This window comes from Metopolophium dirhodum, chromosome 3 (genome assembly GCF_019925205.1).
Source record: "Metopolophium dirhodum isolate CAU chromosome 3, ASM1992520v1, whole genome shotgun sequence".
NCBI lineage: Eukaryota > Metazoa > Arthropoda > Insecta > Hemiptera > Aphididae > Metopolophium > Metopolophium dirhodum.
Genome location: NC_083562.1, coordinates 23,985,250 through 24,011,505, shown reverse-complemented (window position 1 = coordinate 24,011,505; position 26,256 = coordinate 23,985,250). Strand labels below are relative to the sequence as shown.

Sequence of the window (26,256 nt, the reverse complement as noted above, 5' to 3'; positions counted from 1 at the left end):
TTAATTTATAACTTTTTATTTTTAAGTTAGTATTGCTAACCTGTGGTTATAATTTATAAGCGGTAGTTATGTTTTTAGATATTTTAAATTAAGATTTTTGTATTTGTATTTTAGAAACACTGGTATTTAATTTTTAAATAACCTAGGAATATTTAAAACATAATATTATTATATTATTCATATTATTATAATACAATATTTAAATATAATATATTATGAACCTACTGCCCTACTATTTCTAGACGTTTACGTGGCAATAGTAAAATTCTATTAAACCTATTAGGTACGTAAACAACATTTATTAATATGACAAATATTTAAAATTTCAAAAAAGGGGTACCCTCGTGTTAATACCCCTCACTTTGTTTTTTGGATAGCGCTGGGAGTTTTTGTGCACAAACGTCGGAACCTGGTGCACATTTCTGCACAAACGATGCACAAACGTTTGGCACATTCAAAAATCCAAATATTCAATGTGGGGGGCTACCGTTTCAATGCCCCCCCCCCCATTTTGTTTTAGGGATAGAGCTTTCAGTTTTTGTGCACAAACGATTGGACTTGGTGCACATTTCTGCACAAACGATGCACAAACGTTTGGCGTGGTCAGAAGTTCAAATTTCGAAAGCTGGGGGTCATTGAAATGGACCTTATATAATTAATTTTTGGAACCTTTATATTGAAGTATAAAATATTTTATTTCATTACATTATTTTGATTTATATAATATGATTTGATACGAAAATGGATCACAGTTATTGTTTATCTTTATGCAATTACGTCAAAATAACAATCACAGAAAACTGAAATGTTATGTCGCATTATAATAACTTGATGAAATCACTTGTAGTATAAAATTATAAAACTATATGATAATAATATCAATATGTAGTAACAATTACCATAAAAGAAGTGTTTATCACTTACTTTATAACCTTGACATATTAGATATTATGTAGATATTCATCGCCTTGGCCGTGTACACCTAGCCACCAAAAAACCAAAACCCGCTGAAGATGGAGCTAAAGTAAAAAAACTCACCTATACATCTCCGCTGCAATAGCTCGTAAGTATAATATGTATATTAAATCTTGTACAAATATCGTCTGTAAATTTGAATTGAACCGAAAAACTGTACCTAAATACGTTGATGTATTTTAAAATTTTTTTTTACACCGAGTTTTGCATACTTTAGCCCTTTACGCTTAGTATGTTAATAAACCTATAGCTACTCGTATAACAGACTATTCTACATTAACAGCATCATACGTCACTTATCTCAACTATGCCACCTATAACTTATAAGATACCTCCAAGATGACGGAAAATACTGGTCCAGTTAACACAAAAACACTTACTTTCCAGCATAAAAGACAAATTACCCAATCGCCTACCATAAGTACTAGGTAACAAATTTCATTTTTCTCCTCGAAAATAAATAAAACTTGTTCACACAACGCTGTGATCTACAGTTTTTGTTTCACTTTCCTTTTTATAGTAGAATAATATTACATATTTTAAAAGTCTATATACCATTTTTCAATAAACATATAATATAAATAGTACATAAAATATATTTTTTTTTAAATAATTTACTATATTTAAAAAATTACAATCCATACTGTATATTGTACAATAAGTAATAATAATAATTTACAGACAGTTGACAGGTATATAAACACATGAGGAGGAAATCACGCATTTGTGACACCTCTTAATCATATAATATTTATAAATAAATAGTACATTTTATATGCATACAATTTATACTGCACCTATAATACATTTTATATAATATGTATATATCACGAATTAACGGCGTGATATATGCACTATCTAATAATAATATTGCAATATTGCAATATGGTTTTAAAATTGTCCATATTACTTTTCAGTTTTGCCATCGACACCATTCAAATATGTTACCAACATAAATTATAACAATGTTTCTGTTTAAAAAATAAATAGAAAATTTAAATTTAATAATCAATTTTTATATAGGTAAGTCGTATGTAAGAAAAATAATAACACAAATATGCACAATCAACACGTTGTATGTGGATTACTAGAGATCCAGATGATAGGGGATTTTCAATAAATATTTGAAGACAATTTTAAACTGTAAATAAAATAGTTTATTTCTATTTAATTCAAAAAAAATATATTAAAGTGTACAACTCGTGTCTGTGTGAGTGGCGTGAATGTGCTCAGGTCTCAACGGCTATGGTTATCTCAATATTCTGGCCTCCCGGCTCCCTTATAAGTGGTAGTCCCATTCCATTGTCCTGGACCGGAGCTCATGGAGTTGTGAAAAAAGGAATTTGTCCTCGTGGCTGTTGTAGTAAAAAGTTGTCATTTTCAACAAAATTCGAATAGCTGAGTTCACAGATTTCTCGGATTCGTGGAATTGTGACCATCCGATGTTGTTTTTGGCAATAGCCCAAGATTTATAGGTACCATTATTATAATACTACCTAGTATGGCTTTTAGGAGTTCGTAGCCGGTAACTTCAAAATATATTATAAGCCAATTCCTCTTACACACGATTAATAAAAAATGATGATTGAAGTTCCAATTTACATGGCTGCTTGATTTACTTGGCTTAATAACTCGGCAAAGAACAAGTTGGTGTGCAGTATAGGTAATACTATCTATCAAGCCCGGATTAAGGATCAAATGGGCCCCGGGACACCATAATATACTTAGTGGGCCCCCTTTCAACTTTAACTTCAAAATAATTGTACCATTACATATTAACTTTATATTATTGTATAAGTTTTACCATACAAAAAATATACAGAGTATATCCTATGTCATTGTACGCGGAATTTTTTTTTTACAAATAACAATTATCAATCGATGATATAGAGTTTTGTTAAAATAAAAAAAGACGCGTGTTTCTTTATTTTTAACAGGCAATTTTTTTATAACATTTTCAAAATTTTTAAACACACAGTTGCACCAATAATAAAATCTACTTTATTTTTTCAAATAGTAACCACTATATTTTGATGGATTCCGGTAAAGGTTTTTCTGATATTTTTTTCTGAACATTTTGACAGTCAAGTCAAATAATCAATTTTGGTTCGCTAGGTCATTAATTATGGTCCTCTAAAGTTTAGTATAATAATATGCATTAATACTTTTAACTGAAATACCTAATTTACAAGAGCTAAATAATTTTTTTTTTTGAAAACTATTGGACGCGTTAAAAAAATATATATTGGCGATAAAGATGGTCCCCCAAAATTAATGGGCCCCGGGACTGTTCCCCCCTTGCTCCCCCCCTTAATCCGGGCTTGCTGTCTATACTGTAAACATTGAATTGTGTTAAAACTGGTCGCTTGGAAAGTCAGCCTTTACAAAAATTAGTAGGTATTGAAAGTATATAATACTTGAAACTATGGAAAAACCTTTAGAGGTGACCACACAAGATATTAGACTATAGTTAACTTATATTTAATTAGGTAAAACATTTTATTAGTTCACATCTAGGTATCCCACAAATTTGTGAATTGTGATTATCATAATGTAACATTAGTTGTTAAATTAGATCAATTATCAACCATTTTTAAATTATAACCTAACTAAATTATTTGAAAACAAATAAAAACAACCATTTATAGTTGAAGAAACAATGAAGGATTTGAAATTAAACTGACTAAAAATAAAATAATAATATAATAATTATGTTTAATGTTATAATCTTAATAGTTCTAAATTTTTTAGGAAAATTCACATTGAATAAACTATTTTTTCGATAGGTTAGCTAAAAATTAAAATACAAGAATACAGCTTGTACTAATAGTTTAATCTACCTATTATATTTATGAGGTCGCCTAGAAATTGTCTGGTTTGCCACGATATATTGTGTGTTAATAGTTAGTAAGATTTATATATATAAATACTTAATAATAAATTATAATAATACAATAATTATATTTTGATAATTAACATTTTAATTTATAGATAAATCGTCTAATAGAAATTTTCGTGCAGAATTAATAATATATATATTATATATAGAGGGTAAGAAGATATATTATTTTTAATTAAATAATATTATGTATTTAATTTGTGTTAAAATATTACAGTATTTAAAAGTATTATTATAACTAACTAGTACCTGCAAATAAATGCAATAATAATCCTTTTTTTTTTTGGTTAAACGGGATCTGTTCACAAACAGTCAAAAATATCCCTTCTTTCGAAAAAGCTCATACCACCTCCGATATTAAGGTAGTGAAAGTATAGCTGAGTGGATATTGAACAAACACGCAGAACGATTGGCCAATAGAACCATACAATACCGTCTATTTTTTACGCAAAAAGCAATCAAAATATATCAGGTTACAGTAACGGTAAATACATTTTTTGTAATTGGTTGTTTCGCGTAGTTCACCAACCACTGAGATGGGCATTTCATTTGAAGATTTTTAAGAATATTTTTGAAAATACCATACCACAAGATTCCGAAAATAGTACACAGTACCATTTCTATGTAATATCCGTTCACTGTTACAACACATTCACCTCCGTCTGTTATACACCTCTAAAAAATTATTAATACGCATTAATATAATTTGTATGTTTTGATGTAATGAATATCCAAGGAGTAATATTTTCATTATTTATTGATGGTCAATTTCAGAGCAACTTACTTTTTGAAGATCTGGTGAAGAACAATTATTCTTGGAATCAAATGAACATTCTTTGAACGTTAACAAATCAACAATCCCAAGTACCGTTAAAGATGACCATGCGTTTCCCAAATTTGAGAGGGTATTCAATAATGTCATGTAAGTACCACCGAAACGAGGGTCGCTTATTTTAGAGTAAAAAGCTAATAAAGCCACAAACATAGTATAGTTTAGAATCTAAAAAAAAAATAAAACAATAGAATTGATGAGAATAAATTTAAATAATTAAAAGCGGCTGTTGAAAGCTGATCATTTTTTCATTTATTTAGACCAATGTAAAAAATTAATTAATTAATAACAACTATAAATGAGAGAAAAAATTCCAGAAGTCCATATTTGAATTCTTTACCCTCTTTTTATATTTTTTTGGAAAACCTAATGTCAATTTTTTTTAGTAACATTACAGTATAAGTGTATTTTGAAAAAAAAGAAATTAATTCGGTACTATAAATTAACTATTTAACCTAGGTACTGAAAATTGATTCACTAAAAATCCTATTAAAGAGAACCAGCAATACAAATTTGTTTTCAAAATTCAAAAGAAGACTTCTGGTAAAGGGTGAATTTTTCTTTCATTATTTTCTAATTGATCCTTTCATACTCGACCTGAATTCGAAATTTTTTGATAGTATGTACAATATAACTACGTGTTACGCACATTAATGATCAATAATTAAACCCACACAAATTCATACAGGACTTCCACGTGAATATAGAATTTTGGCTAGATTTTAATATAGGTTATGTTATACAGAGTACCCTTTAATTATGATTTACACTTTAAAAACGTAATAAATTAAAAATACATTTTAAATCAAACTTTACTGCATTATAAGATAATCGTAAGAAGTAACTTACTTCCTGTATTGATAATATAATTACTAATATCACGTAGTAATAAATTGGAATATTTATTGCTCCATTAATTTTTATCAATTTCGGTGTATAATATATTAGCATAATAAATGCTATGTTCCAAAGTAATCTGAAATAAGTGTACATTTTAAAATATATATGACACGTATAATTACACGGTATCTACATTCTACATAGTGTAAGTTAACTAAAAAAATATTTTTTAATATTGTGTATTCTTTAAGAAATATAAAACATATTTTAAAAACTGAAGCCTATTGAAAATAATCTACTAATATGATTTAGATTGACATCACGTCGATTTATCGATTTAGTAATAAAGAATCTTCAAGTAAAATAATATGATACTGTAGAATTAAACAATTTGATATTATATATTTGATGTCCCAACTCTACAATAATATAATTGTTTTAAACTTTTAAGAATAAAAAAAATGAAAACATTGTAAATATACAAAAATAATTAATTATGTAGGTATAACAGCTGATATTTTATGTGCTAATTTATTATGGTACCAATGCATTATATTGTAATTAAATAAATTGTATTTACTTAATTAGAGTAGCTTTTAAGTATATACTCATCGGTTTTGGACCTGAAGTATATCTTGCAATAACGAGAGGTAAAATAATTTTTGCTGCAATTATTGATGTATTTATTATCATCATGTCATCTTTTGATACACCAGCGTCAATCAGTTTTAAAGGTGACACACTGTCGGTTGCAGCAAATCCAACCTTTTATACGAACAAAACATTATGGGGCTTAAATTAATACAAAAATACGTTATCAATGTATTTAAAAATAAATATTTGATGATAATGAAACATTCATAACTTTATTCTAAATGTATGAGTAAAATAATATTCAATAGTATTGAGGTATAAGAAAAGTAAATAGGTATAACAATAATTGAAATATAGCTTAACAATAAACAGTAAATTACTTATGTTATTTTTGAAGAAATGTAAAACTATTAAGTATACCAGGGTGGTTCACCAAGCAGGCTCGCTCACTTTTTCTTCTTTAATAATGTAATTATTCATAAATTGATTTTTGGAATTTTAAAGTATAGGTGCTTTAAGACTATATTTTCAAATATAAATTTGTATCACTACAGGACACTATATATATATATATAATTAAAAAATCCGAAAATCAGATTCTGAAAAAATGTATTCTTAAATAAAAAAATGGGGGTGACCATGTTTGTTGAATCAACCTGTATAAATCTAGACCACCTACCTATTGTAAAATATTATTATTACTTTATTAGAACATTATTCAAACGTATTTATCACAAAATAACATAATTTTAACTATGATTATTTACCTTCACTGTGAACAATGCTATCGCAAATGTCTGTATACTAGGTAGTTTGCAAACGTCCCATAGTAGACGATAGTTTTGAAAAGTGTCGAGCTTTACATGGTCATCTTCTAATGAACAATCCTTTTCATTTTTGAATATAGCAATCAATGTCGTGATAAACATAAATACAATGCCCCAAACGTATAATAATTCTATACAAATGTAATAATACCATATATTTGTGTGTACTTTAAATATAATGGCATAGTGCATTAATTCATAATATTATTTTTTTTTTTTTTTAGTAATGATATGTAATATGAATAATATTATGTCCAAAACGAAATTATGATCATACTCATTATACTGATATAATTTATATAAGTATAAATTAGTATAATATTATTTTCATGTTAATCAAGAACATGTTTGTATGTTTGGTGTATAATTTATAGAAATGTCTATTAAAATATAAAAATTTGGATTCTGCGTGTAGCGTGATAGTTACTTCCCATGGTAGAGAATTTAAATATTATAATGTGACTTCTGTGGAATGTTTTAATATATATAACAAAACATCTATAGTTTCAGGGTTCGATTGATAGATTTTTCAATGACTCACGTTCCATGGTAACTATTCCTTCCGTATCAGGCTTAGCCCGCAAGTATTTGTTGCAAAAGTCTTTAGACGTCAACAGGGTGAACCACACAGAACCTATCATCGAGCCGATCGCCAAGCCCGTTGTATTGCACATGGACGCATATCCCACATTATTCCTGTGTAAATATATTAGGGTGTTGATTAAAACGTGAAGGGGTTTTATTGGCGATTGAAAGCTTATCAATTATTAGGCCGGTGCGGGGGGGGGGTGGGTGGATCTGTAACGGGGAACTAGTAAAATAACATATAAATGATACACAGCGTCCCCGTTACATCTCATCGCTTTCAATCGCCAAAACATACGTAATCAGAAACTAATGACACCTACTTTTTCAGCATTGTAAGTGCCCAACCGTCAACAACTATATCTTGCGTGGCCACCAAGAAGGTAGCGACGAAAAACACGTACACTAGTTTCTCTATGTTTGGTTTTCCCGTTTCGGGCAACAAGTTATTGATGTCATTGGCTATGTAAAGGAAGAATGATCCTGTTCGAAAAGATTGCAATATGGTTTTGTTAAATGCACAAGAAAAAAACTTTTAAAAACTGGTGAATTTTACATACATTGGTTGTAATAGATATTATGCGGTATTACAAAAATAATATAATTTACATACCCATTATATATTGCACCGGTATGAGCCAAGACTTTCGCCTTCCTATCTTTTTTACGTAGATTGCGTCTACTAAAGGAGCCCACAAGAGTTTCAAAGTGTATGGCCACATCACCAAACTAAAAACAGCCTATGAAGAAACACAACTTGTTAATTTTAATGTACCTATATCGCAGAACAATATTAATTATACAGTATATAAACAATTTTGGTCGTTGCACTCGATTTACCTGATCTTGGTAAGAAACATTTTTATTACTTTGTAAAAGTATTGGTATGGCACTAGTTAAGCCTAATTGTAACCCTTGTAATGTATACAGTAATAACAATATGAAAATGTTCAACCAATCTCCTTTTAAATTGGGTTTGTCCGAAATTGAAATGTTTGTCACCGCATATTTGTTTGGTTTATTTCCAAGTTTTGTTGATGTTGTCATGTTTAATGGTCGTGATTCACGTTCATTTAAAATAAGTAGCCGAAAACGGTGAATAAGTACGTATTTGTATCGGTCGGTGCAGTTGACATACTAAAGAAAAATTAATAAAGTATTTCACTATAATCTAATCACACTCTAATCACACATTTCTGACCCATATGATCAGAATTGTATTTCAGAAATGTTTTCAACGTTGGTAAGGCAGTCACTGCTATACACATAACTTAAATCATTCGAGATTGGATTATATAATACTATTATTAAATTAAATTTGTAGTTTGGAAAACTACATATTGGAAAATATGGTACCTATAGATATATGTACATAATAATATATATTTAATTTTGTAATAATGTTTAAATGTTAGGTACCTACACACAATAATTCACAAATTGTATGAACACATTTATATATAATAAATTTAAATACAAGTGAGTTTGAACCACGTTTTAAATTTTAAGAATAAAATAGTGGTTAATAATAAATTATAGGAGATTTCAATTGTAATGAAAAAATAAATTTACAAGTATATTATATTATTTACTATATAGATGAATAGTTTATAAATATAAATACATAGTAGGTATTATTTATAATTAATAAAGAAAATACACATGATATAATCAAACAAATATATTATGTGATACTTTCGATTGTATAGAAATTCAATATGTAATTACGTATTTTGAATGTTGAGCACGTTAAAATGGTAATACGTATTCACTATTCATAATTTCGTTAAAAATATTTAAAGGTTATATTGTTTAAACATTTCAATAACTATTACAAACTCGACACATTAGAGATTAATTAAACGGAATTCCGTCAAAATTGTTTTGTTGCGTTTACGACAGTGATAATAGGTACATTTCGTATTCAAAACGTACTTTACAGTGAAAATATGTGTAAGGTATACATATTCATAATTTATCATAAATTATAAATCAAAGTATGTACAAGATAATAATAACACAATAGGTAAGTCAATAAATGTTTATTTATAAATATTTCTACCTAAAACGGCTGAAACCTATGTCACATAGTAGGTAAACATAACTAAAATCAATTATTTCAAACTTTGATTTACAAACTTAAAAATAACAAATTTTACATAATTTGTACTGTTTTATATGTTTTTCAAAACCACATTAAAATCAATTATTTTTCAAAATACTAATTTTAATGATACAAATTAGCATTCTAGCTGTTTAAAAAATTACGTTTTTACATTCATGGTGTAAGCATTCTTGTCATTTTCAAATTCTTGAATTTGAAAATTAATTTGCCAATGAGATGGACTCTTACTTTGCAAGCGTTTGAGTATATTTTTAAAAATAAAATACCAGATGATTCCAAAAATGGTGAAAGCAATAGTTTCTACGTAATATCCATTAACTATTACGATACAATCACCTCCTTTTGATTTACACATCTAAACAACATAATACAATAATCGTACATAAAATTAATATTTGTTTTACTAATAATGTTTAGAATTTTAAATATCCGCGTAAAAATAAAAAAAAATACAAATTGTATTATGGACAGCTGCTTACATTTTGAACATTTGGAGTAGAACAATTATTCTTTGAATCAAATGAGCATTCCTTGAACGTTAAGACATCTATCAATCCAATTGCAGCAGATTTTGAGCATAGCATTCCTAGATTTGAAAGGGTGTTCAATAATGTCAGGTAAGTACCGCCAAAACGAGTATCACTTATCCGATAGTAAAAAGCTACCAAAGCTACTATCATAATGTTATATTGGATCTAAAAAAATATATATATATTCAGCTTACTTTGTTTCAACTTTTTCTTAACAAAATTGTTCACCACACTAATTTATCAATTAAGATTTAATTATAAATTAAATTTAAGTTACTCACATCGTGGATCATTTGTATAATTAATAATATCATATAGTAATACATTGGAATATCTATGACACCATTATTTCTTATTAACTCTGGCGTATAATAAATTAGTAAAATAAATAAAGAGTTACAAAGTAATCTGAAATAAATAAATATAATTTTACATGGTATTAGTATCTATACAATTGTGTTAATAAGGGAGTATTCATGAAATGATACCTTATAATATAACTAATAAGTAATTATAAGATACGAAACAAAATTATATAAAAATTAATGTAATTTTATATTCCATACTTAAATTACAGAAATGATTAAATTAACTTATTTATATAACGATTGGATTCATTAAAGTACCTAATAATCAAATTAAAAAATAAAAATGACCAAAATAACACAATTTCATTTAAAAAAAAGGTGGATAAGTGGATGTCGCTCTGCTGTACAGTAGGTTACAAGTGGGTCACTGTAATGGATGGTGTTAAATTTGAATTCAATGATATAATATCATTGTATAAGAAAAACGATTTCTGAGCGAAAACGGTCAGTCAGCCTATGATTTTACCAAGTATATTTGATGATATTATTGTGAATAAAGTAATTTATATATAACCTATTTACGTGGAGCCTTGTTTTAAATTTTCAATCCTTAGCCATAAAAGTTAAAAATTTATAAACAGCTCAAAAAGAGTCAAAATATTTTCAACAATTTATGGTGTATAGAAAATGCTAATATAAACATTCAGTGAAATTTTCAAGTATCTACAGTCATTCGTTTTTTAATTACAATAAAATAAGAAAATTGTTACATGAGAAATCGAGTAAATATCAAATGTTGTAAAAATATAAATTTCAGACGCTCATAAAAATTTAATTTAAGTTTCTTCTAGACATTTTTTTTTTTGATAAAAGTAGACAAACTTATCAGTAATCTTATATTACATTTTCAAATCTTAGATTTAAAAAGAAAATTTTTTATGAATTCTCATCAAAATAATTTGCTATTTTTCGTGATTTTTCCGTATTTTGTCAAAATTTGAACTTTAAATGCTTATAATTAAAAACTGTGACCAAGGATTTTTAATTTTTTTCATCTGCCTTTGAAAAAATAACCTAGGAGCCTTCTATTAAATTTTCAAGCTTTTTTACTCAACAGATAAAATTTTATTGATATTTATAGAAAAAAAAACTAAAAAAATTGAAAACTGACAATGGCCGTAAACAGCTCAAAAAGAGTCAAAATATTTTGTAAATTTTATGGTGTATAGAAAATGCTAATATAAACATTCAGTCAAAATTTCATGTCCCTACGGTCATTTGTTTTAGAGTTACACCAAAAACCAAAATCGATTTTCTCGAAAACAGATTTTGCGTAAAAATTCCCGTTTCTCCTTAATTTTTCTTTTGTTTTTCACGTCGCTTGTGAAAACTACTGGGAAATTTTTACTTTTGACCCCCCAAAGTACCAACTAGATTCACTTTCCTATCAAAAAAGTTACTATTGAAGAAAATCCAAGAACTTTTACTGTCCTAAAAGGTGATGACAGACACAAAAATAAAGTAAAAAATTAAAAAAAAAATTAAAAAAAAAACACACATCATTGTAAAATCAATACATTCATCGCTTCGCTCAGAATCTAAAATAAATCATACTGGTGGTTTATTTTGCATTATAATACTTCATAAGTTATTTTAAATTTTTATATATATTACGTAGCGTCTATAAAAGATTACCAACAACCAAAAATCAATATTTATATTATCATCTGTATAAATCTCTAGAATTTCAACAAAATTAACATTTCAAATTATTATTTATCATGGAATATATTTGTTTGTAGAAAAATAGAAAAATTCATAATAAGACCAAATTTATAGATTTTATATTTTATTTTTTTTTTTTTTAAATCGACTTAAAATTCTAAATGTTTAGAGTTTACGTTTTGAGTGAAAATTTGATCGGGGTCAATAGGTAATTAATATTTAAATTTGAATACCTGAAGGGTGTCACGTTTAGGTATGTGCTTATCGGTTTTGGACCCGATGTGTATTTTACTGCAATCACTGGTATAATAATTTTTACAGCATACATTCCTGTCTGTATAATCATAATGTTGTCTTTTGGTACTCCAGCATCTATGAGTTTCAAGTTCACCACACTGTCAGTTGACGCAAATCCAATCTTAAATAAACGATATGATATTTTCGCAATAAATTATGTCATAGGTGCCAATATCCAATAGTTATAGTGAAATTTAAAAGTTGGAGTTATATTTAATAAGTGGAAAAGGAATAGCTTGCTGTAGTTATTAAAGTTATTTTATCGGAATCAGAAAAAGAATTAGGAAATGTTAGAGCGAAAAGTACGTGAAAAGTATTATTTTATGATACATATTTTTTATTTATGGTATTAATAAACAATTTTATATAATTTTTAATTTTTATGGACAAAAAGGACAATGTTATTTAGAAATATATCGAAATAGGTTAAAATAAGTACCTATTTAGTTGGTGAGTTAATAAAAACGGAAACGTTGTACCTACGTATTTTTGTGCTCAACCGTATGGTACAGTTAAATCTCGATAAGTCGAAAACCTTAATAAGTTTAAATGAATGCCATTGCCTTGCCTAACCTAACCTTAGTGAGTCAAAAACTTGAAAATCTTGTCAAGTCGAAAAAATTTATTTTCCCTTGAAATTTGACGTATTGAAATTTCAAAGTATTTTGATTTTTTTTGGATTCCTAATTGGTTGATTGCATCTGTGCTTAATTGGGTCGTGAAAAAGGTAAACTATACTCAATCGACTGCAGCCCTCTCAATAGACAGGAAGATTAAGAAAAATAAATTTCGGACGGAAATCGTAATCGACCTTTTTCGTTGTTTGCAGAGACGGTCAATGGATAAATCAGCGAACAGGTTTCGAGCTTTCAAGAGCTATGAATTATCCGAAATTTATTAAATAGAATATTAGGTAAAGAAAACTTAAATTTTGCGTTGATTATACTCATACTTACCATCATTGTCAACAATGCTATTGCCAATATTTTAACACTGGGTAAGTTTAAAATGTCCCACAAGAGCTTATAGCTTTGAAATGTATTAAGCTTAATATGATTATCCTCTAATCTATTATCTTTTTCATTTTTAAAAATGGCAATTAATGTCGTAATTACGGTAAATAAAGTGCCCCAAATCAAAAATAAACCTGTAAAAGGAATATGATATAAAATATGATATATAATATGATATTTAATAATTACATATTATTTTAAGTGTCGTATAAATTTAGTTCCAAAGAACATCATTGTAATATAAATATATACTTCGCTCCGCATGGAATTAAAAATAAAAGCAATGACGCAGTGCCGTAACTGTGGAATTTTTTTTTGGAGGGGGGGGATATTAAATACCTCACTTTAAAATCATTGAAATGTAAAAGTATAATATAATCAAAAATAAATATGCATTAAGCAAAAGAATAAAAAGCGTATTGGTGAGGGGAGGCAAGTGCCCCTACTCAGCCACTGCAATGACGTAATGTATTGTGGTTTCGCGTGAATATTATATAAATATAGTGATAACTGATAATATAATATTATGTGGTATGAATTGAATCAATTCAATCAAAAGATAACTCCTAACTATTTTCAGTCCTCAACTTCAAACTTCAGTTATTAAATTTTTCCATATAACATAAGGATTGAGAACTAGAAATGACCTGGTTAACAGATAATTTCAATCATATTTCGTATATGTGTTCTTAAGATTCTATCAAAATAATGTTATCCTAAAAAGATTTTAGCTAGTTGTTAATTTTTTTTTGTCAACTTACTTTTAACGGTCACTATTCCTCCAACATTATGCGTAATTCTTAAATATTTATTGCTAAAGTCTTCTGACGTAAACAGAATGAAAGACACGGCACTTATCATTATACCCATTACTTGACCCATTGAACCGCAAGTAGATGCATAGCCTACATTGTTTCTATATAGAACCATAATAAAACACACACATATATATATAAAAAATGTTGTATCATAAAATTAATTCAACAATAATTTGCAATATAGTATACGTAGGTAAACGAAAATTAAAACACAAACTTTTGTAGCAAAGTCAATGCCCAACCATCAACTACTATATCTTGGGTGGCGGCCATGAAGGTAGATATGAAAAACATAAATACTAGTTTAAGTATGTTTGGTTTTCCCGTTTCGGGCAACAAGTCATTGATATCGTTAGCCATATAAAAAAAGCATATTCCTATTCAACACAAATCACTGTTAAAACTAAAAAAGTAATTTATTCCAATGTTTTGACTTCTAGTTAAACTATAAGGAAATCACCGACTGTTGGGTATTTTAAACCTCAGGCTGCTACTCAGCTCATCCTTAGACAAAAGTGTTAAAAAGTTAAAGTTAAGTTAAAATGTTATTTTTTTGTTTTTAACTTTTTAACTTATTCAGTTAAAATATTTATTGTTGTATCTTAACTTATTATTATTATTGTTAATTATTATTGTTGTGCAGTTAAGTTAATTTTCTTTTCGTGTCATGCGGAACCAACTAGAAAATACTGATTATATGACTCTTATTTCGATTTTGGTATTTTTTTTATAAATATGTATTATAATTATCTAATTTTTTACATAGTGTTGAAACGTCTTGATAAATGTTTGTATAAATCAAAATACTAGGGCAGTTTATGACTTAGAAATATTGTAATTTGAAAAAAATTAACTTTTTTTTAACTGAGCTAAGTTAAGTTAATTTTTTATCTCAATTTTAAACTAATCAAATTAAATTTTTTTTTGTTAACTTTTAACTTTACTGAAGGCAATTTAATTTAATTAACTTGCCAACCTCTGTCCTTTGGGTTATTTATGATTTAAACAAATTATAATCAACGTTAATGATTATTTCAACGTACAATTTAAGACACACTGATACCAATTCTATATTTTTTAGTCGAAAATATGTAGTAAAGAAAGTAAAATGTACATACCCATTAAAAACTGAACTGGAATGAGCCATGACTTACGCCTTCCAATTTTTTGTATGTAGAGTGCATCTACCAAAGGAGCCCATAACAGTTTTAAGCTAAATGGCCATGAAGCTAAACTAAATAAAGCCTAAAACAAATATATAGCAACATTTTTATGGACATAAAGTAATTTAAGTACATTTGAAATTAAAATGCCAAATATATTTACCTGTTCTTTGTAAGTTACATTTTGTTTACTTTGTAAAAGCATTGGAGTAACTGTGATAATGCCTAAAGGAACGCCTTGCATTATGTAAAGCAACAACAATAGAAAAATATTAGGCCAATCTCCTTTTAAATTTGATTTGACCAATATTGATTCTTGTGTCAATGTTGATTTTGTTGGTTCATCTTTTTGGGTTGGTAATGTCATACTTACTCAGTAGTTTGAATGTATGTAATAATTACTATAAAATAGTTACATATTTGTACACATCACAGGTCTTCATGAACTAAGGCAAAAACTGTCTTAGATTTTGACCTACCACCTACATCCTATTATATAATATATATAATGAAAATCCTACCTACGTATTAACATTTGTTATAATTATTTTTACTGTCTTATTTATGATTAGATTATTTATCTTATAAATAAAACATTTGTTCCTACCTTTGATATAAAAATCATCGAACAAAACATAAATATTTATCAGTGAGCAGTGTTCACAATGTATTTGTATAAATAATTGCAAATCTACGAAAGCGAATCTACGAGTCAGATTTTATTATTTGATAACCCGTGTGACTGTGTATGTACAAATTGTATGTTTTAAACACGGGCTGATTAATTAAATTATAAATAATAAAAGATAAACGAGTGATAGATAATGCTAACTAGTATTCTCAATCAAAATTGATATAGTGGCCAATTTCGTTTATTTATATTTCTGTTATTATTTTGCTTTCTAGCAATATTTTAACAAAATCGATGAAGTGTACTACGCTTAGCAGCTAAACAATAATGTAAGCAAGCAGCAGAATTTGGGAACGGAATATAATATATAAACATAAAAAACCCGTAAATAGTAGGTATATATAGCAAACATTTATGTATAATATTATATATCCAATGATATGAAATAATTTTGCATCATTTTCTGCAACACAGGGATTTTTTGGGATTGTTTGGCTCATGGAAAATGAATAATTTATAATCGCCAAGGGTTACGTAAAATAAAGTAGTCATGATAATTGTATTTAATTTTAGATATGTATCTTCTGGACATACGGATTGCAGCTATGGGGAAATCCTAAAAAGTCTAATCTGAATAAGATACAAGCTTTCCGAAATATAACCTTAAGGAAATTAGTTAATTAGCCCCTCCATACGTATCAAACCATACCCTACATACAGAATGTAACGTAAAAACTATTCACGGCGAAGCTAAACGTTTTTATAAAAAATTTCATAACTGTCTATCTTCCCATTCAAATCCTCTCATTAAAAACTTATCATCCCTCAAAGGCGACTTAAACTTAAATGGTGCGGAGATTTATTACTTTAAATATAAATATAAAAAAAAAACTACTTATATAATTAAATCACACAAGATTTAAACCAAGTCGAAAGTGTCATCAGTGGGTGGCTTCTTTCCCCAAACTATGTAAATCATGTTAATTGTTTCCCTCTTATCGCACATATACCTACTCATTATGTCTTAGATATAGATAGAAGATATTCTTCTAAAAAAAAAATTTTAAAAAAGGTGGGTAAGTGGATGTCGCTCTGCTGTACGGTAGGTTGCAAGTGGGTCACTGTAATGGATGGTGTTAAATTTGAATTCAATGATATAATATCATTGTATAAGAAATACGATTCTGAGCGAAAACGGTCAGTCAGCCTATGATATTACCAAGTATATTTGATGATATTATTGTGAAAAAAGTAATTTATATATAACCTATTTACGTGGATTCTAAGAGCCTTGTTTTCAATTTTCAATCCTTAGGTATAAAAGTTGAACATTTTATAAATTTTTAACTACAAAATAATTATTACATTTTAAATTTGATAAATTTTGTCAACATTTAAACTTTAAATGATTATACAAAAAAATTGTGCCTATGTATTTTTAATATTTTTCAACTGCTATTAGAACGATATATCAGGAGCCTTATATTAAATTTTCACGCTTTTTTACCCAACAAATAAAATTTTATTGATATTTATAGAAAAAAAAACTAAAAAAATTGAAAACTGACGATGTCCGTAAACAACTCAAAAAGAGTCAAATTATTTTCAAAATTTTATCGTGTATAGAAAATGCTAATACAAACATTCAGTGAAATTTTCAAGTATCTACAGTCATACGTTTTTTAATTACAACAAAATAAGAAAATCGTTACATGAGAAATCGAGTGAATATCAAATGTTGTAAAAATAAGAATTTCAAACGCTCATAAAAATTTAATTTGACTTTCTTGTAGACATTTTTTTTTTGATAAAGGTAGACAAACTTATGGATAATCTTGTATTACATTTTCAAATCTTAGATTTAAAAAGAAAAATTTTTATGAATTCTCAACTCAAAATAATTTGCTTATTTTCGTAATTTTTCCGTATTTTGTCAAGATTTGAACTTTAAATGCTTATAAATAAAAACTGTGAATAAGGATTTTTAATTTTTTTCATCTGCCTTTGAAACAATAACCTAGGAGCCTTCTATTAAATTTTCAAGCTTTTTTACTCAACAGATAAAATTGTATTGATATTAATAGAAAAAAAAACTAAAAAAAATGGAAATTGACAATGTCCGTAAACAGCTCAAAATAAGTCAAAATATTTGGAAAATGTTATGGTGTATAGGAAATACAATTATAAACATTCAGTCAAAATTTAATGTCCCTACAATCATTTGTTTTAGAGTGACACCAAAAACCAAAATACAGATTTTGCGTAAAAATTCCCGTTTTTCCTTAATTTTTCTTTTGTTTTTCACGTCGCTTTTGAAAACTACTGGGAAATTTTTACTTTTGACCCCCCAAAGTACCTACTAGATTCACTTTCCTCACAGAAAAGTTACTGTTGAAGAAAATCCAAGCACTTTTACTATCCTAAAAGGTGATGACAGACACAAAAATTAAAAATTAAAAATAAACAAAAAAAAAAAAACACACATCATTGTAAGATCAATACATTCATCGTTCCACTCAGAATCTAAAAGATATGTATCTTATACTTGCCATTTGATCAAAAATGACTGTGTTAAAAATATCTATAGTTTACATTCAAGTTTTAACGGAGTCTAAGATAGGGTATAATGGTAAATCCACTGGCATTGTTTAATTTGGCACAGGCAACACCGCGGCCGTGCAGGATTAGCTAGTAATATATTATTATTTTAATAAATAAATAAACTATGTGACTAACAATTATTTTATTAATAATGGAATTATATTAGGTAAATTTGGTTTAATACAATGTTTATGTTTAGTAACCTATATAAATAATGTTATATAAATTGTAATGAAATTTATGTGCACAAAATATACAAAAATCAAAAATTTTAAATTTTAAAACCAACTTTATGAAAATTACACCACAGAATATATATTATATTGAAAGACCAAGTCAATAAATTTACTATTTTAAGAAAAAAAAATCAAATAAATACTTATAATTAATCAATAATAATTGTCAAATCCATACACCTACCTTTTTGGTTGATTCATTTAAGATTTGATTAGATATAATAAGAACAAAAATAAATGTTATCAAGTATTAGGTTAATGTGTTTATTACAATATTTTGGGTAACTTATTCAAAATATATGAAAATGATCTTTCTTAAATTATATGTTTAATGATACAGAAATAACGCCTTGGCATTTACTTAGAACAAGGATCAACAGAAACGTCGACCTTTTCTTCACTTTGTTGATTAACATACACCATCCAATATGAAGAACTTTTAGTTTGAAAATTTTTTAACATATTTCTAAACAACCCGTACCAAATGAAGCCGATGACTACACATATGATGATTTCTACATAGTAACCATCCACAGTTGTAAGACAATTGCCATAATTTTCATCACACACCTATACAAATTAAATACATATTTAAATGAGTATAATATGAAATAATAATAGTATAATAGTACAATATAATATTCATAGTAAAAACAACTTATAACGATGCTGTTGTTCAAATCAGACGATTGAAACTAAACAAAAATTCATTAATTATACGGTCTATAGGTCGTTGTGCGTGCAATGTAAGATAGTACCTACCTACAACATATTATTAATTCAAATAACCACTTCTTAATATTCCATGATAACATCACGTCGTTATAAACTGCTTTTGCTGAATATATTACAACTTATGGGAATTAACAATTTATCTTTTAGCTATTATTATTAATTACACGTACTCAATAAATGCATAATCTAAATAATTGTACAGATATAGTATAAAAAGTAAATAATTTAATTTTTTTTAAATTATTAATATCTTACTTTTTTTAAATTCATTGTAGAACAATTATTCTTGGAATCGTTTGAGCACTTTTTAAACGTTAAAAAGTCCATACATTTTAGTCCTATAGATGTCGAATATGTCATCCCAAAATTTGTTACTGTGTTCAACAGCGACATGTATGTTCCACCAAACCGAGAGTCACTTATCCGAGAGAAAAATGCTGTTGTGGCTACTAGCATTATGTAGGAGAGTGCCTATAAATTACACATTTAAAGAAAAAAATATTAAATTACAATTTAATCTGAATTAATATTAGTCATTTTTAAATTGTGAACACTTTACCATGGTTTAAACAACTTACAATAATTACAATCATTTTCATTGATTTCAGCAAAAAAACGAAAAAGTTGGTAGAAGCCTATTTTTAAACGGGTTGCAAAGATTTGGTCTCAGTAATAATGAGTAGGAAATAGCTATTTTTAAGCTATAATTTTGTTTTCGTTATCTTATTTCAATAGATACAACTACAGAATTCAGATTATCACCTTTTGTGCAGCGAATATTTTATAGTTTTATTTTAACCATATTTGACCTAATACAATTTGTGCTACGTTTTAAATTCTTGACTTGACAACTCAATATTAGTTTTATATTTGATCTTAAATAAATTGTAAGTCCATAATTTTATAGTTTTATTTACCTAATTTTCTATGTAGGTACTAAGTACATATTATCTTTATAGTTAAAAAAAAATCTAGTTATCAATAGAGATTATATTATGTATATTATATTATGTTTAGTATGACATAAGTTTCATAAGTATAGTTCATCAACTTACTTCACTTATTGCGTTTAGAAATCCTAAAATCAAATAATAATATATTGGTATATTTAATATTCCGTTACTATATATAATCATTGGCGTAAAATAAATAAAACCAATGTGTGTAAGACTCCAGATTAGTCTGAAACAAACAATTTTTAAACATGAAAATGTAGAAATAATAACTGATTATATTAATATCATGTATTCATGTTATTACTTTTTAACATCCTAAGAGCCTAATTAACTTTACAATATACATAGTGTATATTGTATATATTATATATTTATATTAAATTTTCGGTTATTATTATTATTTCGTATGGCGTCTATGAGCAACACCAAAAACACTTAAAATATAAAAAGATATAACATGTATATAATTAAAAGATGGTCAACAGTGATAAAACTCAATAATATATAAACACATTAATAAATACAAATACATTATGAACATAAAATAGACAAAATAGGTTCTTAGGTATTCATTGTTAAAGAAAAAGTTACAAAGTAAAAGTGGTTTAGGTAGTACTTACAATTTGTAAATTCGTTTGGGCGTATTATAAAAATATATTTTTATTGAAGCTAATAACCTAGTAGTTGATGCTGTACCATGAATAATAATTTATGAAAAAAACATATTACAATTAATTTTAGGTTTGTTTTTACGTTATTAATAATTCATATTTCAGTTATTAGGATATATTATATCGTAATATTAAACATAACTGCAGGGCTTGCATTTGAAAAAAAAATCTTTTTTATGTTATTTACAATGTATTAAAACGTTACACAATTTTTGAGTTTATCGTTATTTAGAATTAAAACATTATACAAGTTTTGCGTTTATCATTATTTAGAATATTGTTAACAATTACTAATGCGGGTAGGTAAGGGCCCGGATACGAAATATAATATAATCAATTCTGATGTCCGTATGCATGAAATAAACGAAACCAATATAACTTTTAATATTTTGTTTTGCTTTGTTTTTCGTTCAATGAAATTCTATAAATTACGTTTTGAGTTATATTTTGTTTATGGTTGTTTTTTTTGCGGTATTTAATTATTTTTGATTATCGCTATCCGTTATAATTACGTTTACAAATTTCAATCGTTTTTTTTGTCAAATATATTACGTTATAATCATAACGTTATTATAACGTCTGCAAGCCCTATGAGTTATATTACATAAGTCTAAATTTCTTTCTACCTGTGATCTATCAAACAAATTTAAATGCATGTTTATGGAATTCATTGAATATCGTATAAAGGGATTTGTTAAATAGTTTCATTTCCACATAATAAATTATAACACAAGTAGAAAATAAACTATACGCCTGTTGCGTAGAATTTATAAATATTAAATATTATATATTATATTTAATTATATTGTATTATAACAGTCTACTTGATAGGCATCGATTTTAAACACACACTCATCGGCTTTGGACCCGAGGTATACTTGGATACAGCAATTGGTGTTACAATTTTCACTGCAAACATTGCTGTAGTGAGTACCATTATATCATCTTTTGGTACACCGGCATCAACGAGTTTCAAATAAAGTAAAGAATTCCTCATTGCAGAAAATCCAACCTGACATAAAAAATATATACAAAACCATTTTAATTTTTAATTCATGTACATAAAAAACATTTTCAAAAATACCATTTCTTAAATTTTTCAAATTTAATTATCATGTAGGTATTCCACGCATTTATTTCTAGTTTTTTTTTTAATACAGTTATTAATTACCTTCATTGTTAATAATGCTATTAATAATGCACGAATATTAGGTAGTTTTAAAATGTCCCATAGTAGCTTATAACTATTAGTAATGTGAAGCTGCTCATAATTATCTTCCAATCTAGTATCCTTTTCTTTTTTAAATATGCCAATTAAAGTTGCTACTAATATGAATAAAATGCCGCAAATGAATAATAAGCCTATATGAGTAAAAAAAAAAAACATATCATATTATCTAGTGCCTATAGCAAAATTACATATTATAGTTTAATTGTATATAAATTATAAACTATATAATATATAATTATTTAACAAAAGAGGTGGACAAATAGATACCGCTTTGCTCTACAGTAGTTATCGATTATGTCATTGCAATGAATGTGTTATTAGATTTGAATTCAATGATAAATCCTTGCACACGAAAAACGATTCTGAGCGAAGATGGTGTGTCATACTAGTATACGTCATGTATAAATAATCAAATTTAATAATATTAAAAACTACTGAATAACAAATGTAAAAGATCTAAAATCATACGTTCATAAAAAATTAATGATTATTATCCAGTGAACTTTTTTTTTTTGATAAAGGTAGAAAAACTTGTTGGGAATTTTCCGGTAAAATTTTTGGGACCAATTGCACTCTTTATATTTTAGGGTCAATATACCTATTGCGTTTGTATTCAAGTTTAAGGTTTAAATGTGAATTATAATGTAACTGGTATAACTTTAAATTTGAATAATTGGCAATCAAAAAGTTTGAAAATTGCCTATTTCGAACTCTTTAAAAACTGTCCACCACCGATCCTCTTAACATAATATTAGAACATTTTCAACCAGTTTTAAGCTTATAATAAATATAATTTTTATTTTTTACATATTAGGTACTTACTTACTTTCGAGAGTCATAATACCTCCCATGCTGGGTGTATTTCGTAAATATTTGTTATAGAAGTCTTCGGATGTAAACAGAACGGGAAACACGGAACCTAACATAATGCCAATTGCAAAACCCGAAGAACTGCACACAGACGAATAACCCAAATTGGCTCTATTAAAAACAATGTTCACTGTAGTTAATAATGTTTTTTAGAGTTGTTTTCATAATGTCAAAATAATAATTATTTTATTCACTTTTTCAGCATCGTCAGTGCCCAACTGTCGACAACTATGTTCTGCGTTGAAGCCAACAGATTAAGGACGAAAAACAAGCACGTGAGCATTACTATATTAGGTTTACCTGTTTCGGGAATCCAGTCATTGATGTTATTCGCCGCATAAAGTAAAACAACACCTGCTCATTTATGATGGAAAAAAATCGTGAACAATAATAATTATATTATTTATTTATGTAGAATTATAGTTGGTAATATTGAAATGATGAATGATTACCCATTAAGTATTGAACTGGCAGGAGCCAAGATTTTCGTTTTCCTATCCATTGTACATAATGAACGTCTACTAACGGAGCCCAACATAGTTTCAGGCTATACGGCCACAGTACGTAACTAAACAATGCCTAAATCACATAGTACAATAATTATATAATATAGGTATATCAAATGAAATAGTTGGTACTTTATGAAATTGTGAGACTACACTCTCACTAAACCTGTCTCATGATATTTTCTTGTTGCAAATTACATATAATATAAGTAGTTAAATAGTTGGCAGTAATATACTAAAATGACTAATATTTACACTTAAAAAATAATATTGAATGTAAATTTATAAAAAAAAGCTTATACTTTTCTCAAGTTGAGTAATGGAAAAATGTTTTGAATTCACCAATGGTTCAAAAATAAAAGCCCACGGGTGTATTATATTATAATATTTATATAAAAAGCAATTGAAAAAATCATTCCAGTCGGAGTTATAATCTACATTTTCTATGCTAGTAAAATCCGATTTAACATATGATTTTATCGATTTTTTGATGATTTACTTTGAATAAGCTTCAATACTATTTAATATATTATTAATTATTATCATCAGAAAATTAAAAAGTTGAACATAATTTTGTTGTGCATGATTAACGAAGAAATATATGTTAATGTTTAACTTATACATAATTGTTATTTTGCTGTTATTGATTTCCTCACTAGGTATAAAAAAAAAAAATGATGAATTCGCAGTCTATTATACCTGATGATATGTGTTATTTCTTATTATATTTATGATATTATTCTGAGTAAAACCAAATTATTCCGAATGTTATGACCTTTGGAAAGTATTAATAACTAGTAACGATATTGAATAGCGTATTTATCGATTTATTATGTTAATTAGTCAAACAAATATTTTTTATTACCTGTTCTCCGTAAGTTACTACTTTTTTACTTTGTAGAATTATTGGTAGAGCTAAAATTGAAAATCCAAAAGTAATCCCTTGCATTATGTACAATATTATCAATAAAAATAAGCTCGACCGGTCTCCCTTTAAATTTGGTTTGGTCGACGTCGAGTGAAGTGTCACATCAAGTTCCTCGGATGCATTGTCATTCTTCTGTAAGTTTTTCATGTTTGATCACCGTGAATAAAAGTGGAACAAATGCTCTATGCATATACTAGTGAACCTAATACTTATAAAATGTTTTTTAACTATGTGAACACTATAATCGGGATTTGAAAAAAAATAAATAAATTATTAACAAGTTTATCAGAATATTATTTTATCATAATTTCATGACCTATGATTTTGTATGTAACGAATCTTTTAACAAATGAAATTGTTTTGATAGCTTTACATTTATGTTCCATCTTATGCTAATTAAGGTGAATATAAACATGTAATCGTTAAAAATATTTAAAATTGAAGTTTTTTTTATTTTAGAATTAATTAAAATTAACATTGTTATAAACAATAATTTTATTATAATAAAGTGTATTTATTACCTTATTGTGGAACAAAATTTGAATTGCTTTATTTATTTTATTTATTTCATCTATTTATTTATTCATTTTACGGCCGAAGGCAATAGTGAGTACAGTACACAATGGAATACTTATGATATAGTAGTATAGATTAACTTAAGATTATATGGAATAAAAAATATTAATAAAAGTGTATAGTTGTGAATATAATGAAAAAATGAAGCAGTTTTTTTTTAATATGTAAATAAATAATAATATAAGAAAATAATTAAACATACTATTAATAAATTTCAAAAATACAAACATAAATGCCTAAGTTTAGATTCACAACCAAAGTTGAAATCAAAATCAATAAGGCTGTTCCATGACCGGAGCATGATTCGACTCTTAGATTCATTATAACTGTACGTTTGAGCATGAAATGACCCATAAAAGGTAATTTTTGACTTGGGGTATAAAAAGTCGGGATTGACCAACCTATTTTTCATGTATCTGTGGACAGTGAATTATGTTATTATTTAAGACTTTAAAGATAAAGAACGCATTGTAAAACTTCCGTCTAGAAGAAAGTGTGTGTAGACCTAATTTTTCAAGTTCCCTTTTAGGACAATCCATCGCAAACTTATAAGGTAAATATCATAAGAAACAAGACTGCACATTATCTATACGCCGTTATATGATGAAGTTAAGATGGATTCCAAATTATGGACCCGTACTCTAGATTTGAGGGTACCAGAAAGCAGTATAAAGTTTTAAAATATTGGATAATTTTGAAACCATAGCATTGACGTCTGATGAACCTTAACATACACATTTCTTTGCTGTAAACAAATGAAATATGCTCCTAGAAAGAGAGGTCA

At 27.0% G+C, this 26,256-nt stretch overlaps 3 protein-coding genes across 5 annotated transcripts; all 3 read right to left on the bottom strand.

The window, feature by feature from the left end:
• Positions 1 to 3,967: 3,967 nt before the first annotated feature.
• LOC132941937 (acetyl-coenzyme A transporter 1-like) lies at positions 3,968 to 8,703 on the bottom strand. Of its 2 annotated transcripts, XM_061010193.1 has the most exons (10): positions 8,393 to 8,703; positions 8,166 to 8,292; positions 7,876 to 8,035; positions 7,509 to 7,663; positions 6,908 to 7,098; positions 6,127 to 6,311; positions 5,556 to 5,682; positions 4,659 to 4,874; positions 4,461 to 4,549; positions 3,968 to 4,310 (listed from the first exon to the last, which is right to left on the bottom strand). In XM_061010193.1, coding segments are annotated over exons 1-10 (1,458 nt in total). In that variant the 5' UTR covers positions 8,600 to 8,703; the 3' UTR covers positions 3,968 to 4,309. The 2 variants fall into 2 exon arrangements, with proteins under 2 accessions (XP_060866176.1, XP_060866175.1); XM_061010192.1 differs by having other exon boundaries at positions 4,294 to 4,549.
• An 880-nt stretch (positions 8,704 to 9,583) lies between these two features.
• On the bottom strand, positions 9,584 to 16,068 carry LOC132941896 (acetyl-coenzyme A transporter 1-like). 2 transcript variants are annotated; one of them, XM_061010127.1, is made up of 9 exons: positions 15,695 to 16,068; positions 15,487 to 15,613; positions 14,586 to 14,625; positions 14,312 to 14,466; positions 13,494 to 13,684; positions 12,474 to 12,658; positions 10,489 to 10,615; positions 10,157 to 10,372; positions 9,584 to 10,032 (listed from the first exon to the last, which is right to left on the bottom strand). In XM_061010127.1, exons 1-9 carry the CDS (start codon positions 15,896 to 15,898, stop codon positions 9,817 to 9,819), a joined length of 1,461 nt encoding a protein of 486 aa, XP_060866110.1. In that variant the 5' UTR covers positions 15,899 to 16,068; the 3' UTR covers positions 9,584 to 9,816. The 2 variants fall into 2 exon arrangements, with proteins under 2 accessions (XP_060866110.1, XP_060866109.1); XM_061010126.1 differs by having other exon boundaries at positions 9,585 to 10,032; positions 14,586 to 14,745; positions 15,695 to 16,066.
• A 3,181-nt stretch (positions 16,069 to 19,249) lies between these two features.
• LOC132941267 (acetyl-coenzyme A transporter 1-like) lies at positions 19,250 to 25,170 on the bottom strand. The gene is made up of 9 exons (XM_061009245.1): positions 24,834 to 25,170; positions 23,915 to 24,041; positions 23,657 to 23,816; positions 23,419 to 23,573; positions 22,533 to 22,723; positions 22,186 to 22,373; positions 20,790 to 20,916; positions 19,990 to 20,205; positions 19,250 to 19,569 (listed from the first exon to the last, which is right to left on the bottom strand). Exons 1-9 carry the CDS (start codon positions 25,041 to 25,043, stop codon positions 19,357 to 19,359), a joined length of 1,587 nt encoding a protein of 528 aa, XP_060865228.1. The 5' UTR covers positions 25,044 to 25,170; the 3' UTR covers positions 19,250 to 19,356.
• Positions 25,171 to 26,256: the final 1,086 nt, after the last annotated feature.